At 38.4% G+C, this 12,360-nt stretch overlaps 1 protein-coding gene across 1 annotated transcript in view; it reads right to left on the reverse strand.

Annotated features, from left to right (window-relative positions):
* Positions 1–1,025: 1,025 nt before the first annotated feature.
* MARCHF6 (membrane associated ring-CH-type finger 6) overlaps positions 1,026–12,360 on the reverse strand; it is a 69,271-nt gene continuing 57,936 nt past the window's right edge. Inside the window, exons 23-26 of the mRNA XM_028524385.1 lie at positions 10,819–10,908; positions 8,523–8,655; positions 7,305–7,440; positions 1,026–4,976 (exon numbers count right to left, since the gene is read on the reverse strand). Of these exons, the coding sequence (XP_028380186.1) occupies positions 4,886–4,976; positions 7,305–7,440; positions 8,523–8,655; positions 10,819–10,908 (450 nt within the window). The 3' untranslated portion in view covers positions 1,026–4,885. The remainder of the gene's footprint in view (positions 4,977–7,304; positions 7,441–8,522; positions 8,656–10,818; positions 10,909–12,360) is intronic.

Consider the following 12,360-nt stretch of genomic DNA (forward strand, 5'->3'; position numbering starts at 1 on the left):
GAAAGAGGAATTATGGGGGTAGGGGGAGTACCTATATATACAAAATAATAATTAAGGACACACCTAGGCCATCACAGAATCCCCTCCAGGCAGATCCTTTGTGTCTCCTGTGGCATTTTATTACTATCTCTAATACAGCCTTTGCTCCTTTTTCTGTTCTTTTCCACTCTACGTGGGCTCCTTGAAGGCAGACCCACAGTTCATTCAACTATGGTGTTAAGTACAGTGCAGGGGAACAAAACACACACCAGAAAAGCATGGGGTGGGGGCAGGGGGAGTGGTTAAGAGAAGAGAATGTTACCTCCTCAGACCCTCAACCCACTTCTGGTATGGGTTCTGTTTGCAACGAGACAGGCTGCACTGCAGGGTGGGAAGGGGGATTAATGGTCACTTTCTGAGATTCACCATGCAATCTCATGTGTGTAAAATTTCAACTTCACAGATTAAAGATGCTCTATGGTTCAAATAGCATTTTGCCTACCATCACCACATTTAAAATAAATATGTACTTGATTTTAAAAAATCATAGAAAAAAGTTGAACCTAAAAACAGAAAAATTAGTAAGGGATCTCTTTATACAGGACACAGCAGGGAAAAAAATCCACGTGCAGTCCTTTCCTTTCTCTCCGAGGCTTACGGGCAACTATGTAAAATGGATTTGGTTGGTGTTACTCCATCCAAGTATCCCCCTGCAGGAGGCAACCTGGTGAAGCCTCAACATTCAGATCTTGTAGCTGAGGCACAGAGGTGGGCGGCACAAGACCGAGGGGCTTTACACCTTTGAGGTGAAGATGGTCTATAATTACAGTGAGGGGCGGAGGAAATGAGGGCTGTATCCTCTGCAACTATCACTTTCAATTTATGCTTAGAACAGAGAGGCTATAACCACATGTAACTTCAGTGAATTCTTCTTCTTCTTCCACAGTTATGTTAAAAAATATCTGGATAATCTACTTATGCTAGTAATACACATTTCTGTGATTCTGAAGCAATCTTGCAATAAAGCAAAAACCAACCAAAAAAACTAGGCTACAACTAACATTCACTTTATTCAGTTTTGTTCTCTCAACTTAGAAGACAACAAATGACCACATAAAAAGGGGAGCATTTTAGAATATATACAGGAAATCAGTCCAGGTATCTAAGGTGTTCAGTTTAATAGAAAACTGGCATCCCACATAACTAAGTGTTTTATTTAGCTTCTACAGTAGTAGTCCATGTCTAGGCCTTACAGTCATTATATATTCACTTAAGGTACTTTATTACTGTCATGACTAAAAAATGAGGCACTCGTAAGAAACGGATGGGAATACAAACAAATATATACTGTCTTACCTTTACCCTGCACTAATGCTGAGATTATAGGCAGGGACTATTTGAAAGTAGCCCTTGCTCATGCTGGCTGTTACAAAACAAAACAAAAAACCCTTGCCAATGTGGCTCAGTTGGTTGGAGTATCATCCCATTAACCAAAAAGTCACAGGTTCAATTTCCAGTCAGGGCACATACCTAAAGTTACAGGTTCGGTCCCCAGTTGGGGTGTATATGAGGCAACTGATGGGATGTTTGTCTCTCACATCGATGTTTCTCTCCCTCTCTCCCCTCCCCTCTCTCTCTAAAATCAATAAGTATGTCCTCGGGTGAGGATTAAAAAAAATTTTTTTAAGACATAGAGTAGTAAGTGGGCTGAAGAGAAAACATCTGATTGGAGAGCAAATGAAGTAAAAGGATACAAGACAGCGCCAGCAAGTAAATCAGAGAAGTTCCACAAATGAGGCTTTCAGTAATACTTTAGTAGTAAGGCATTTCACTGTTGTCTCTTCTTGATTGTGATCCATTACGTACCATTCTACAGGAGAATTTTAAACATAATTATTCAATTTTACAATGTAAAAAAGTCACAGTTCAGTAGAGGACTTAATATACTCAATCCTGAAAATAAGTAGCTAACTTGCCAAGTTTGAGAAAGTGACAGTGTTCACACCCTGGTGCTACAGTTTCATGTGTGTGTCAGTGCAACACAATGTAGCAATGTCCGCTGCTTCTCTGCATTGTTTTTAAAAGTCATCAATTCCACCTAAATTCAAGAATTACACTTTAATAATAACATTTTGCCAATAAAGAAATTACATATCTGAGATCAAATCATTTGACAAAAAGTTATTCTCTATTTCTTAAATAAGGGCAAGAAAAAAACACAAGACAAAAACCCACAGTAATAACAGCTATAATAAATGTTGAAATAAAAATTATCTTTGTTTACACTTGGAGCTGAGATGTCCGATACCCACTGTTTCTCTAAAGAACAGGAAAACATCACCTAAAAACATGGAGCTCTTTAAAGCTAGCTAACACAAACTTCACACTGGCATTTCTCTTCAGTTTTCATCTCAACTATTAGTACTTAATAGTTTAAAAATCAAACATAATTTGCTAATAATGAACAACAGTACACCTCATACTATGACCATCTGGTAACTGGTCATGAAAAACTAACCCTAAATGTTGGCTTGTCTTCAATTTGTAAAGGTAAAGCAAAAAGGTCTTTCCTAATTAACTTCCTTGAAGACTATTTTAGCCCAATGTAAAATGAAGCAAAACTATGCTATTATTAAAAATAAATTCTACATGAAGAAGGGCAGCAATACTAACAGTTTCTAAACTAGAGATTTTAAATATTTATAAGACTGGTTAGTAAAATCTTGGTGCTACCCCCATAAACAGTATGCCAGGAGATGCTTTTCTATGCAAGTATTCACCTTTTTGAAAACAGGACAAAGCACAACTGAAAAACTAAAGGAAAATCATTAAATAAGATAAAGTTATCTGAAAATGCAATGCAGGGCAACCTTTTGGCCATTCATATATATATATATATTTTACAAAATATCTGATAAGATTCATTTAAAATTTTGTAGAATAACAATTTTTAATCTTTTGTGGTATCTGCCTATATCTTTCTGGTAAAACAGATAAGTATGTTTCAATGACTTTATATCAAGATCTACAAAGTCTCTGAAAAATTAAAAAAGAAGCCTAAGTTAATATAATCAAGTTATATACCAAATTTTGTAGCATATTTCTCTACTGTATAGACACAAACCATGGCAGGTGGCATTTTAAAATGCTCCTTCTTTTTCACAGTAGGACTAAATTTCTAAGTGAAGGCAGGGCTCGCAAAGACCTTATTTTAAATACAAGAGAAAAGGCCTACTGCAGACTGCCAAAAAGTGTAACACTGAATCCTTACGTCAAGCTTTTTTTTTTTTTGATACTGATATTTTAAAATATATTTTAAAGTAATTGCTTACCACTTTGGGAAAAAATTGAACTATAAAACCACCAGAATATATTGCTTTTGATTTCAGTAGCTTATGTTTGGCTGACTTTCAAATTTTAAAAATCCTCAGATTTGAGTCTATGGGTTTTAATACTATATGGAAATTCTTGTATGGTTTCTGAAGAACTATGCTTTTCATTTTCTCGGAGAACTTTTGGTTATCATTAGCAAACAGACATTTATCCATACAATAAACCATGATTATTAAATATTTGGATCACGTGCCCAACTGTTCTATTTCCCTAAACTTCTACTTGGAAGCTTTGGTAGTAAGGGAAAAAACCATGTTTGTGTGTTCAGTTCTCAGATTACAGCACGTTTCAGTTATAGCACGTTCCCAGTAAAATACATCCCGCACTCCTCTATTAAACAGCCAGCCTAGCCATGTTCCTTCTGGACAAATAAAATCAACTTGTTTTTGTTTGTGGTTTTATTCTGTAAACAAAAAGCTCTGGAAACCTTGGGATTTCTCACAGAAAACTAGAAATGTACTCCCTCATCCTCACCCAATGACGCACTAGCCAGCAGGACTAAGTGTTCTAACCAGTCTTCTAATGCTATTGATCTCAGACCACAAACCACGTCTGCATTTAAGGGACATGAGTGTGTCGTGATTCCAGTAAGATGGAGTATCCTAGGTGGTATTATTCTGTAAGACTTATGAACTTGAATGACATATACCAATGCTGCTAAAAACAAACAAAAAAAGTTGTGTATGGGGAAAAGTGGGGGTGAAAGGACTAATGAAAATCTTCTTTTGGACTTTTTTCCCCTCTAAGTATAGTCATGCCCCTAACAAGCACAAAAACCCAACTCCCAATGCTAATCACTAGGAATATTAAATTATCAAAATTAAAAACCATTTCCCCACCTAGCACAAGATACTATACAATATTACAAACACAGACACATGAAAAAAAATCAGGCAGTAGAAAATGTACAACAGCTTTGGTGTTATACAAAATAACTTCCAAAAACGATTGACAGTGAAGCACAAAGTTCATGTTTTCTTACCACAGACACTCCACTGCTGATTTCCATTTGTTTCCTTTTATGTTCTTGGTAAGGTATCAATAGCCAAGACAGACTGAATGTACAGTTTACTGAATAAGAACTGGTAGGAACACCATGACACTGTGCTCCAAGAAATGTCATTAGTAAGTCTTGCCTCTGCACTGTGGCTCTGTGGCACGTTTCCTTTCAAGATCACAGCAGGTCCAAAATAAAGTGACAACTAGATTTAATAAATTAATATACATTTGTTTAAAGATGTACAATGCACATTCTGTTTAATCCAAGGTTTTAGGGTATCCAGGAACTTCTATTTACACATGTACAGATCTCAAACAGCAGTGATGTCAGAAGACGCAGAAAGGCAGCAGAGCCTTAACCTGCAGCTCTCTCCGAATGCTGAGAACACAAGTCAAATACATTTAACTTAAAAACAATGCTGAGAGATCACTGGGAAAAATCTCCAAAGAGAGAAGTCCACAGAAAAGGACACGTAAAGGCAAGGGGAAAGTCAAGGTAGTTGAGACAACCACTTTATTCTTGGGATGACTGTGGAGGTGGCGAAGATGTGCCTTGTTTGCCAGATTTCCGTTCATAGTTCACAAGGCGTTGGCCCACAAGGTACCTAGGATGTAAAACCAGGGTGGTTACTCTATGATCTTACATATTAAAACATTCTTCCAAAAAGCAGTCAGTGATACTTTTTAAAAATGCAAATCAGATCACTTCACTCCTACTTCCGTGACTAGGTAGGTAGAAGGAGAATCTACATAAATACCTGCAAAAAGCACAAAAGCAAGCACCTTCTAGCAAGGGGCGGATATGTGGGAAGGCCTAAACAGCAAAGGTCAGAAGGCCTCATATGTGTGCAATGGAGCACATGCCCCCAGTCCACAGGTTGGGGCTTCTCATGAACTCAAACACTCAAGTGGCCAGAAGAGTAAATAAGTCAGAGTAAACTTATGCAAGGGGGTTTCTCTGTACAGATAGTATTTTATGAAACACCTTAGTGGACTGATCTGAAGAAATGTACCAGAAATACAATAATCAGAAAGCTAGGTAGAGAGGACTTATCCTACCCTTTTTTTCTTAAAGTTTTTATTTATCTACTTTTACAGAGGGGAAAGAGAGGGAAACATCAATGTATGGTTGCCTCTCTCACATGCCCTCCTGGGGACCTGGCCTGCAACCCAGGCATGTGCCCTGACTGGGAATGAAACCAGCAACCCATTCGTTTAAAGGCCTGTGCTCAATCCACTGAGCTACACCAGTCAGACCCCTTTTCAGTGGACCAGAACAGCTCTAGTTCTAGAGAGGAAGATAAAATGAAGGACAAAGATTTCACCAATGTCAAAGGGGAGATAACACTGAAGTAAGTCTATGTGAGTGATGGAAGGTACAGGGTTATGGTGCAAGAGCAGAACATGATGTGTTCCTAACTCCTGTGACATGACGACAGGGAGATTACTGTCAAGAGTGCAGGAAGGCAGAAAAAGAGATGTAACTGGCTGAACTTTGACAAGACTGCAGGTCCTCCACCAGGACACTGCATTCCCATGACAATGGCAGGCACTGCCACAAAGCGATATGCCTTACTGTTGTTGAATGACCTGAAGCTTGAGCCCTGGAAGCCAGTGGGTGACAAAACCATGGCAATGAGCTGGAGGGGCCTGGGGTACAAGTGTGCGAGTGCCCATTTGGGAGCATTAATGCAGATCGAGTGCCCAGTAAGACCTCGCCAAAACAAGAGAAGTGAGAAAATGGACTTCCATTACTGAAGTGCCCTGTCCCCCTTCTTCCACATTTGATGGAACTTTGTACTCTGACCACCACCTAAAGGTGTACTTGTGTTTTCAACTGTCAGTAAATGCTCTGGAGAAGCCTTGAACACTCCTAAATTTAATTCCTAAAAACACTACTCTTACAAGTCCTCGGAGGAAATAAGGTGAGCACATAACGTGCTGTCTAAACTGGGGCACTCCTGAGTCAGGGGGGTGCTGTGAATGATGACACGAAGGCACCATGTGTAAACTGGGGCTCTCCCAGGCAGGCCAGGAAGGATGGTTACCAACTCACCTTCTCTGTCAGACACCGCTGGAGCACAGCAGAACTCAGCCTTCCGTAAGGACATGGAAGGCCAAAGGGCTGTTATCCCCGAAAGCTATTATCTATCCTTGGCTGTCCTCAATCTCTCACTGAGGTCAGGTCACCGTTTCCTCAAAAGAGAAGGCTCGACACTTGTAGTAACCTTGTCACCTCCCTCAGCGGTGGTCAGAGTAACCTAATGGCTCTTGATTATAAGAATGGCTTAGCCAGGCACTGCTAATTCCTAACAGAGGCTTCTTTTTATCTCAAACTATTTAATATATTGTCAGATCACAGAATTTGACTAAAAACTATGTGAAATGAGCATTAAAAGAAAAGGTTCCTCCCCACACCAGTTTCTCCCAGTCTTTTCATCTACACCAGCAATTTTCAACCTATTTCATCTCATGGCACACATAAACTAATTACTAAAATTCTCCAGCACACCAAAAATACACAGGTTTTTATGATCTGACAAAGAGAACAGGCATAATTTTGATTTATTCATACCAGATGACTATCGTTTTTTGGCTGTTTTCATTTTCTTATTTGATAATCTAAGGGAAAAGAGGTCAGTACCCCTGACTAAACAGTCAGATATTGCATGTTTTAAAAATTCCTGCGGAACAAGTTGAAAATCTCTGATCTACATAAATGACAACTCCCATACTGCCGGCAGTTCAGCCCAGCAGAGTTTCTGATAACACTGTTTCACACCCTCACTCAATCTGTTACCAAATCCTATTCTACCTCAATGTACATACAGAATCTAAGCAATTTTTCCTCTGGCAATTTATCACATTAGACACAAAAATTAAGGGACAAGAATCTTATCAAGAGTGGCGGATGAATGGAAGTCTAGACTTACTTGTCATTTTTAATATGTTCATAAAGGCGCTTAAACTGGCGGACCTGGAAGGACAAGATCCCCATCAATACCACAACCATCAATAAGAATGGGTAAATCCGCCTGTGGACCAAGTTTTGCATTTCTTCAGTAACACCTGTAAAACCAAAAAGAGAGGAAAACATTAAGTGTATACGGAATGACAGTGAAATGAAAATCTGCCCCTTCACTAAGAAGAGGGGACTGGCTGGTGGTGCTTAGCTGAAACTTGTTGCATATGAAATGAAGTAAGGCAACAAGTGAGGTCAAACTGGAGCTGGTCACAGCACAAAGGGGAGCCTTTGAACTAAGTGTAGGAGCTGAGTTATATTCTAAAGACCACAGAGGAACCAAAGAAGAAGGTTTACTAAAGAGAAACAATGAGATTCGGTTTTCTGAAAGGTCACTGATGCAGCAGTGTAAAAAATGAATTAGTTGTCAAAGCAGGGAAACGAGACAGGAAGCTGCTGGCAATAAAGTAAGAGATAATATGCACCTCAATGAATCACAGGTGAGGGCACCAGAAATGAGAGAATGGGTTCCAACAATCAGATCAGTGAGACATGAAGACCGTTTGAGTAGGGAGAGCAGAGAGCCTCAGGTGACATGAATGACCTTCATGGTTTCTTGCTCATGCAACTTGTTGGATGGTAACACTAATCGCTGAGAGGGAATTCAGAAGAAAAACACTTGGAGGGGAAAACTTTGTGCTTATAAGTAAATATATGTGGGGTTTAAGGTCCTGTGAAGGTTCTTCAGTAGAAAATTGATCACTTCTGGTTGATGCAGTATCACAAATTAGCATCTCCTCTTTGGTTATCTTTTTATGCTAAAGAACATTTTTAGAATTAATTATAACACGTCCTTAATTTTGTAAGTATGTGATCACAGCACTTCTAGTCAAGAGAAGACAACATGAAAGAAATCCGTTCCTGCCTATTTTGGAGACAGTGTAAATGTCAATACTTCCTCACCTGCCTAGAGAAGAAAAAAACTGTACCAAAAGGTTTTATGATCCTTTTAATTTTGTCATGAATAATCAAATCTAAGATAAATGATTTTTTGAAATCATTGTTTTAGGTAAATTTGTTTTTATACATAAAGCATTTGGGGACAGCCAGCCTATGATACCAGAAGTGACAACATTGTAACAATGTCAAAAAAGGTGCCCTCTCAAGATCACTAGCCAGCAATACTCACCTAGTAAAGGAACAATGCCAGCCGCAATGACATAAGGTACACACAGGGAAAGTAAGAGCACAGAAATCACAGGTGCTGCCAGTTTACGAATGATATAGTGAAGATCAATGTTTCGGATACCATTTGCGTAAACCTGAAAAATGGGAAACGTATCAGAACAAGGACACAAAACCATTCTTCCGAGTTAACAGAACAATCTCTACTGAATCCATGCTGCAGGGAGTTGAGTCTTCCAGGCCCAAAACATTCAAACTGGTTATTTTTTTCCATCCAAAGTCAAGACAAATTCTGAAACACAAACATAAGTGTGGGACCCACAAGCTTTTAACTCCTTACACTTTGTAGTTAACTCTACTAAAAAATGAAATAGTAAATCACTAATCTAGAATCATAATTATACTAACCTTGAACTATATAATACCAGATGGCATCTAATAATACTAGTTTAAGACCACATTAACTTGAGGTAACTTCATAAGTCATCTATTACTACTCAATACTGCATTCATTTTATCTGAATATTAAAAACATTAACCCTAGCTGAAGTGGCTCAGTCAATTGAGTGCCGGCCTGCAAATCAAAAGGTCGCTGGTTCAATTCCCAGTCAGGGCACATGTCTGGGTTGTGGTTGGGGTCTTGCGAGAGGCGACGGATAGATGTCTCTCTCACACACCAATGTTTCTCTCACTCTCTTTCTCCCTCCTTTCCTCCTCTCTGAAAATAAATAAAATCTAAAAAAGTTTTTAAAATACATTATAAACAAAGAACGTATTTCTGGAAAACTTGTATAAATCAAATTTTAACAAACCAAAAGGTATTTTATGGAAAAATTTAGTATAAATGAGTTCTACAGTGAATAAAATTTTTTAATTCAAAAATTCCTAGAGCATTTCCATAATCTTACCCAGAAAGTTCTACTGGATAGCACTGAAAAGGTCAGAATTGATGAAAGTAGGAAAACCTTGGGAATAATGGAAAATAAAGATGGCATGCAGAGGGGCAAACTGGCTAGTGTTATTCTTGTTTTTCTCCAGCACTTCAACCTTGCTTGCCCACAGTCATACCTCATGGTACAACTCACCCTATCCCTGAGGAGAGGACCAGAGACAATGACAAACTGGTTTAACCCCTAAAGGCAGCTTCTGATCCCAAAGAAATCTATTTAACACAGATGCATTTACACTCATGCAGCAAGGCATCCCGGTGTTTCTCAACCACTTTAAACTTGCACATATGTATGAGAGAAGAATGCATCAGAGAGCAGAATATTCAATGTTACAAAGATCAACTATGTTTCATAGCTGCTAGCTGTGATTAAACCCTTATTCTCCATACTCCTTTGCAAGGGCAAAGGAGACCTACCTGGAGACTCTAGAGTGAAGTGGCCCGTACCCCTACCATGAGTGGATATGCTGCCACGCACCCCACAACCCACCTCACTTCAGGGCACTCAGAAAAAGTCCGCACTTGAGAGATGCATGCAAAAGCACAGCAATCCCTGGCTCTCCCCACCCTCAGAAATCTCCAGGTACAGGAATTTGACAGTTTTTCTCATGCAGACTGGGCTGGAAATGACTGCCTTTATTTCCTATACATCAAAAGGAGATGTTCCTTTATGGCTACAGAACTATAACACCTTATTTATTTGGCACTGGATAAGGATAAGAGGATTGCCCACAAAAACATTTTCTAGATATAAGTAAAACTTAAGTAATTTCCAAAATCTGTTATGATGGCTATTTTGGACAGAAATCTTCCTAAAATAAACTGCATACCTCTTAGCCTTATTATCAGAATACAGAAGCACATCTATCTTTTTCAAGGTTATGATCACAATGACCAAATTATCTGATGGTTTCATAATACAAAAATTTTCTTAGGCGCTACATAGCTAAAATACTGCCAAACAACTCTGCTTTTATAATGTTATTTTTTCTGCCTTTTATTCACTGCCTTGAGTAGCTTTCTTCCCTTCAAGTTTAAAAAACCTAAACAAGCCTCCATCAGAACTCCTGCCCCCTCAAAAAGCGCATATGCTAATTTTTGCGTTAACTTTGGATAAGGTTCTAGGTACTGTAAGTTACTGGTTAACCTCAGATAAGGTAAGTCTTAAGAGTAGTTGATACAAATTCATGGTGATAAAAGAGCAAGTTAACTTAAAAAAAAAAAGAGTTATATATGCTCATAAAAGAAGATACAGAAAACTCTGAAAAGTTGAAAAATGAAACATAGGTCCCATCAGCTAAATGTAATCAGTATTACTCCCAGTCTTTTTCTGAAAAATGATTTTGCTTACCTGCTCAATTACAGTTTTCAACCACCACTGAGGACCCATCAATGTTATAGCTGCAATGATTTTGGCGTGCAGGACTCCAAGTGCCCAGTCCTAGGTTAATCAAAAACATTTAATAGATTTGTATTATTCTTTTTAGCAATAAACCCAACATAGAGGCTATATAATTTTCTTAATTATTTCATTTCAAAACTAAAGCCCTGAAGAATGACTAAGAGTTTTACCTAAGACTAACATATGCTGAAAATATAGGAAACTTTTTCCTCAACGGCTCAAGTTCAACATTTCTATCAAAAATCATTCTTATATCTTTTAGAAATCTACATCATTTTAGGAAAAGAGAACTAGGAAAATTAGAAACACTAATGGAGAGCTCAAAAAGCAAATATATAAAATAGTGCCATGATCTTAGTAAAAGTAGAAACATTAATGGAGAATTAGGAAAGGTACGAACATTAATAGAGACCTCATGGAACAAATAAAATACTTTATTTCATTTTTATTTATTTTAAAATAAAAAATATTTTATTTCATCAAACCATTTTTAGGCTGTAGTTCAGCCGATCACATCAAAATAAGATTGTGGAGCCATGTTTGGCCTAAAGAAACCATCCCAAATGCTCAGAGCACTTCTAGCTTGGTGAATTCATAGTTCTGCTGAACTGTCACTAGAGCCTCCACTGCCACCCACCAGGCTCCTCACTGTGGGAGATGCCTGAGGAGATCACTGAGGGGATCCCTGAGGTTCAAGCTCTTTCAAGATTCATTGCTTTCCAGTCTTTTCCCATAGTGAGAACACACCACACTAGTTCCTCTGCTGAAATCCCTGATTCCCACAGATCTGCAGCCGGATAAGGCAAGACAGGCAAGTAGTGTAAAGTCAGAAATCAAAAAACAAGTCATTCCATTTTCAAAGTTTGGGGTTTACTATTAAGGACATCCTGCGGCACATATCTGTCTACAACTTGTGTTTTCCCCCTACTCAAAAAGATACCTGAGAGATACCTGTAACAAAAAAACATACAGCTCTACTTTATTCTTTTAACTGCTGCACTGAGTTCCAAATCAAAGATCTACCACATTTTATTTAGTCACTCTACTGGTGGATATCTAGGTTGCTTCTAATTTTTTTGACATTATAAAAAAATGATATAATAGCAGAAACAGCCTTGTTCTTGCCTCCTTCTACATTCACATGTGTAAATGTATCTCCGCAGCAGATTCTGAAGAGTAAAACTGCTAGGTCACAATATATAACCATTCTTAAAATGGAATAGTTTCAAATAATTCTCCAAAATGACAATGTTGGGTACTGTCAAGACCACCAAGAAAACACATGTTAACTGAGTAAGCTGCATTTAGTACTCACTGAGGTGAGAGACAACACAGCATGGGGAACTGGGGGTACTTAGTAACAGCATGTTAGAAAGGGGTTGGTACAGGATTTCAGCTTATGGGAGGGAACTTAAGGAAGCAGGGCTCTGCTCTGTGTCAGATGTTATTACAAGGCAGAGGATCTATAATTGGGTATCTTAATAAATCAGA

This window comes from Phyllostomus discolor, chromosome 3 (genome assembly GCF_004126475.2).
Source record: "Phyllostomus discolor isolate MPI-MPIP mPhyDis1 chromosome 3, mPhyDis1.pri.v3, whole genome shotgun sequence".
NCBI lineage: Eukaryota > Metazoa > Chordata > Mammalia > Chiroptera > Phyllostomidae > Phyllostomus > Phyllostomus discolor.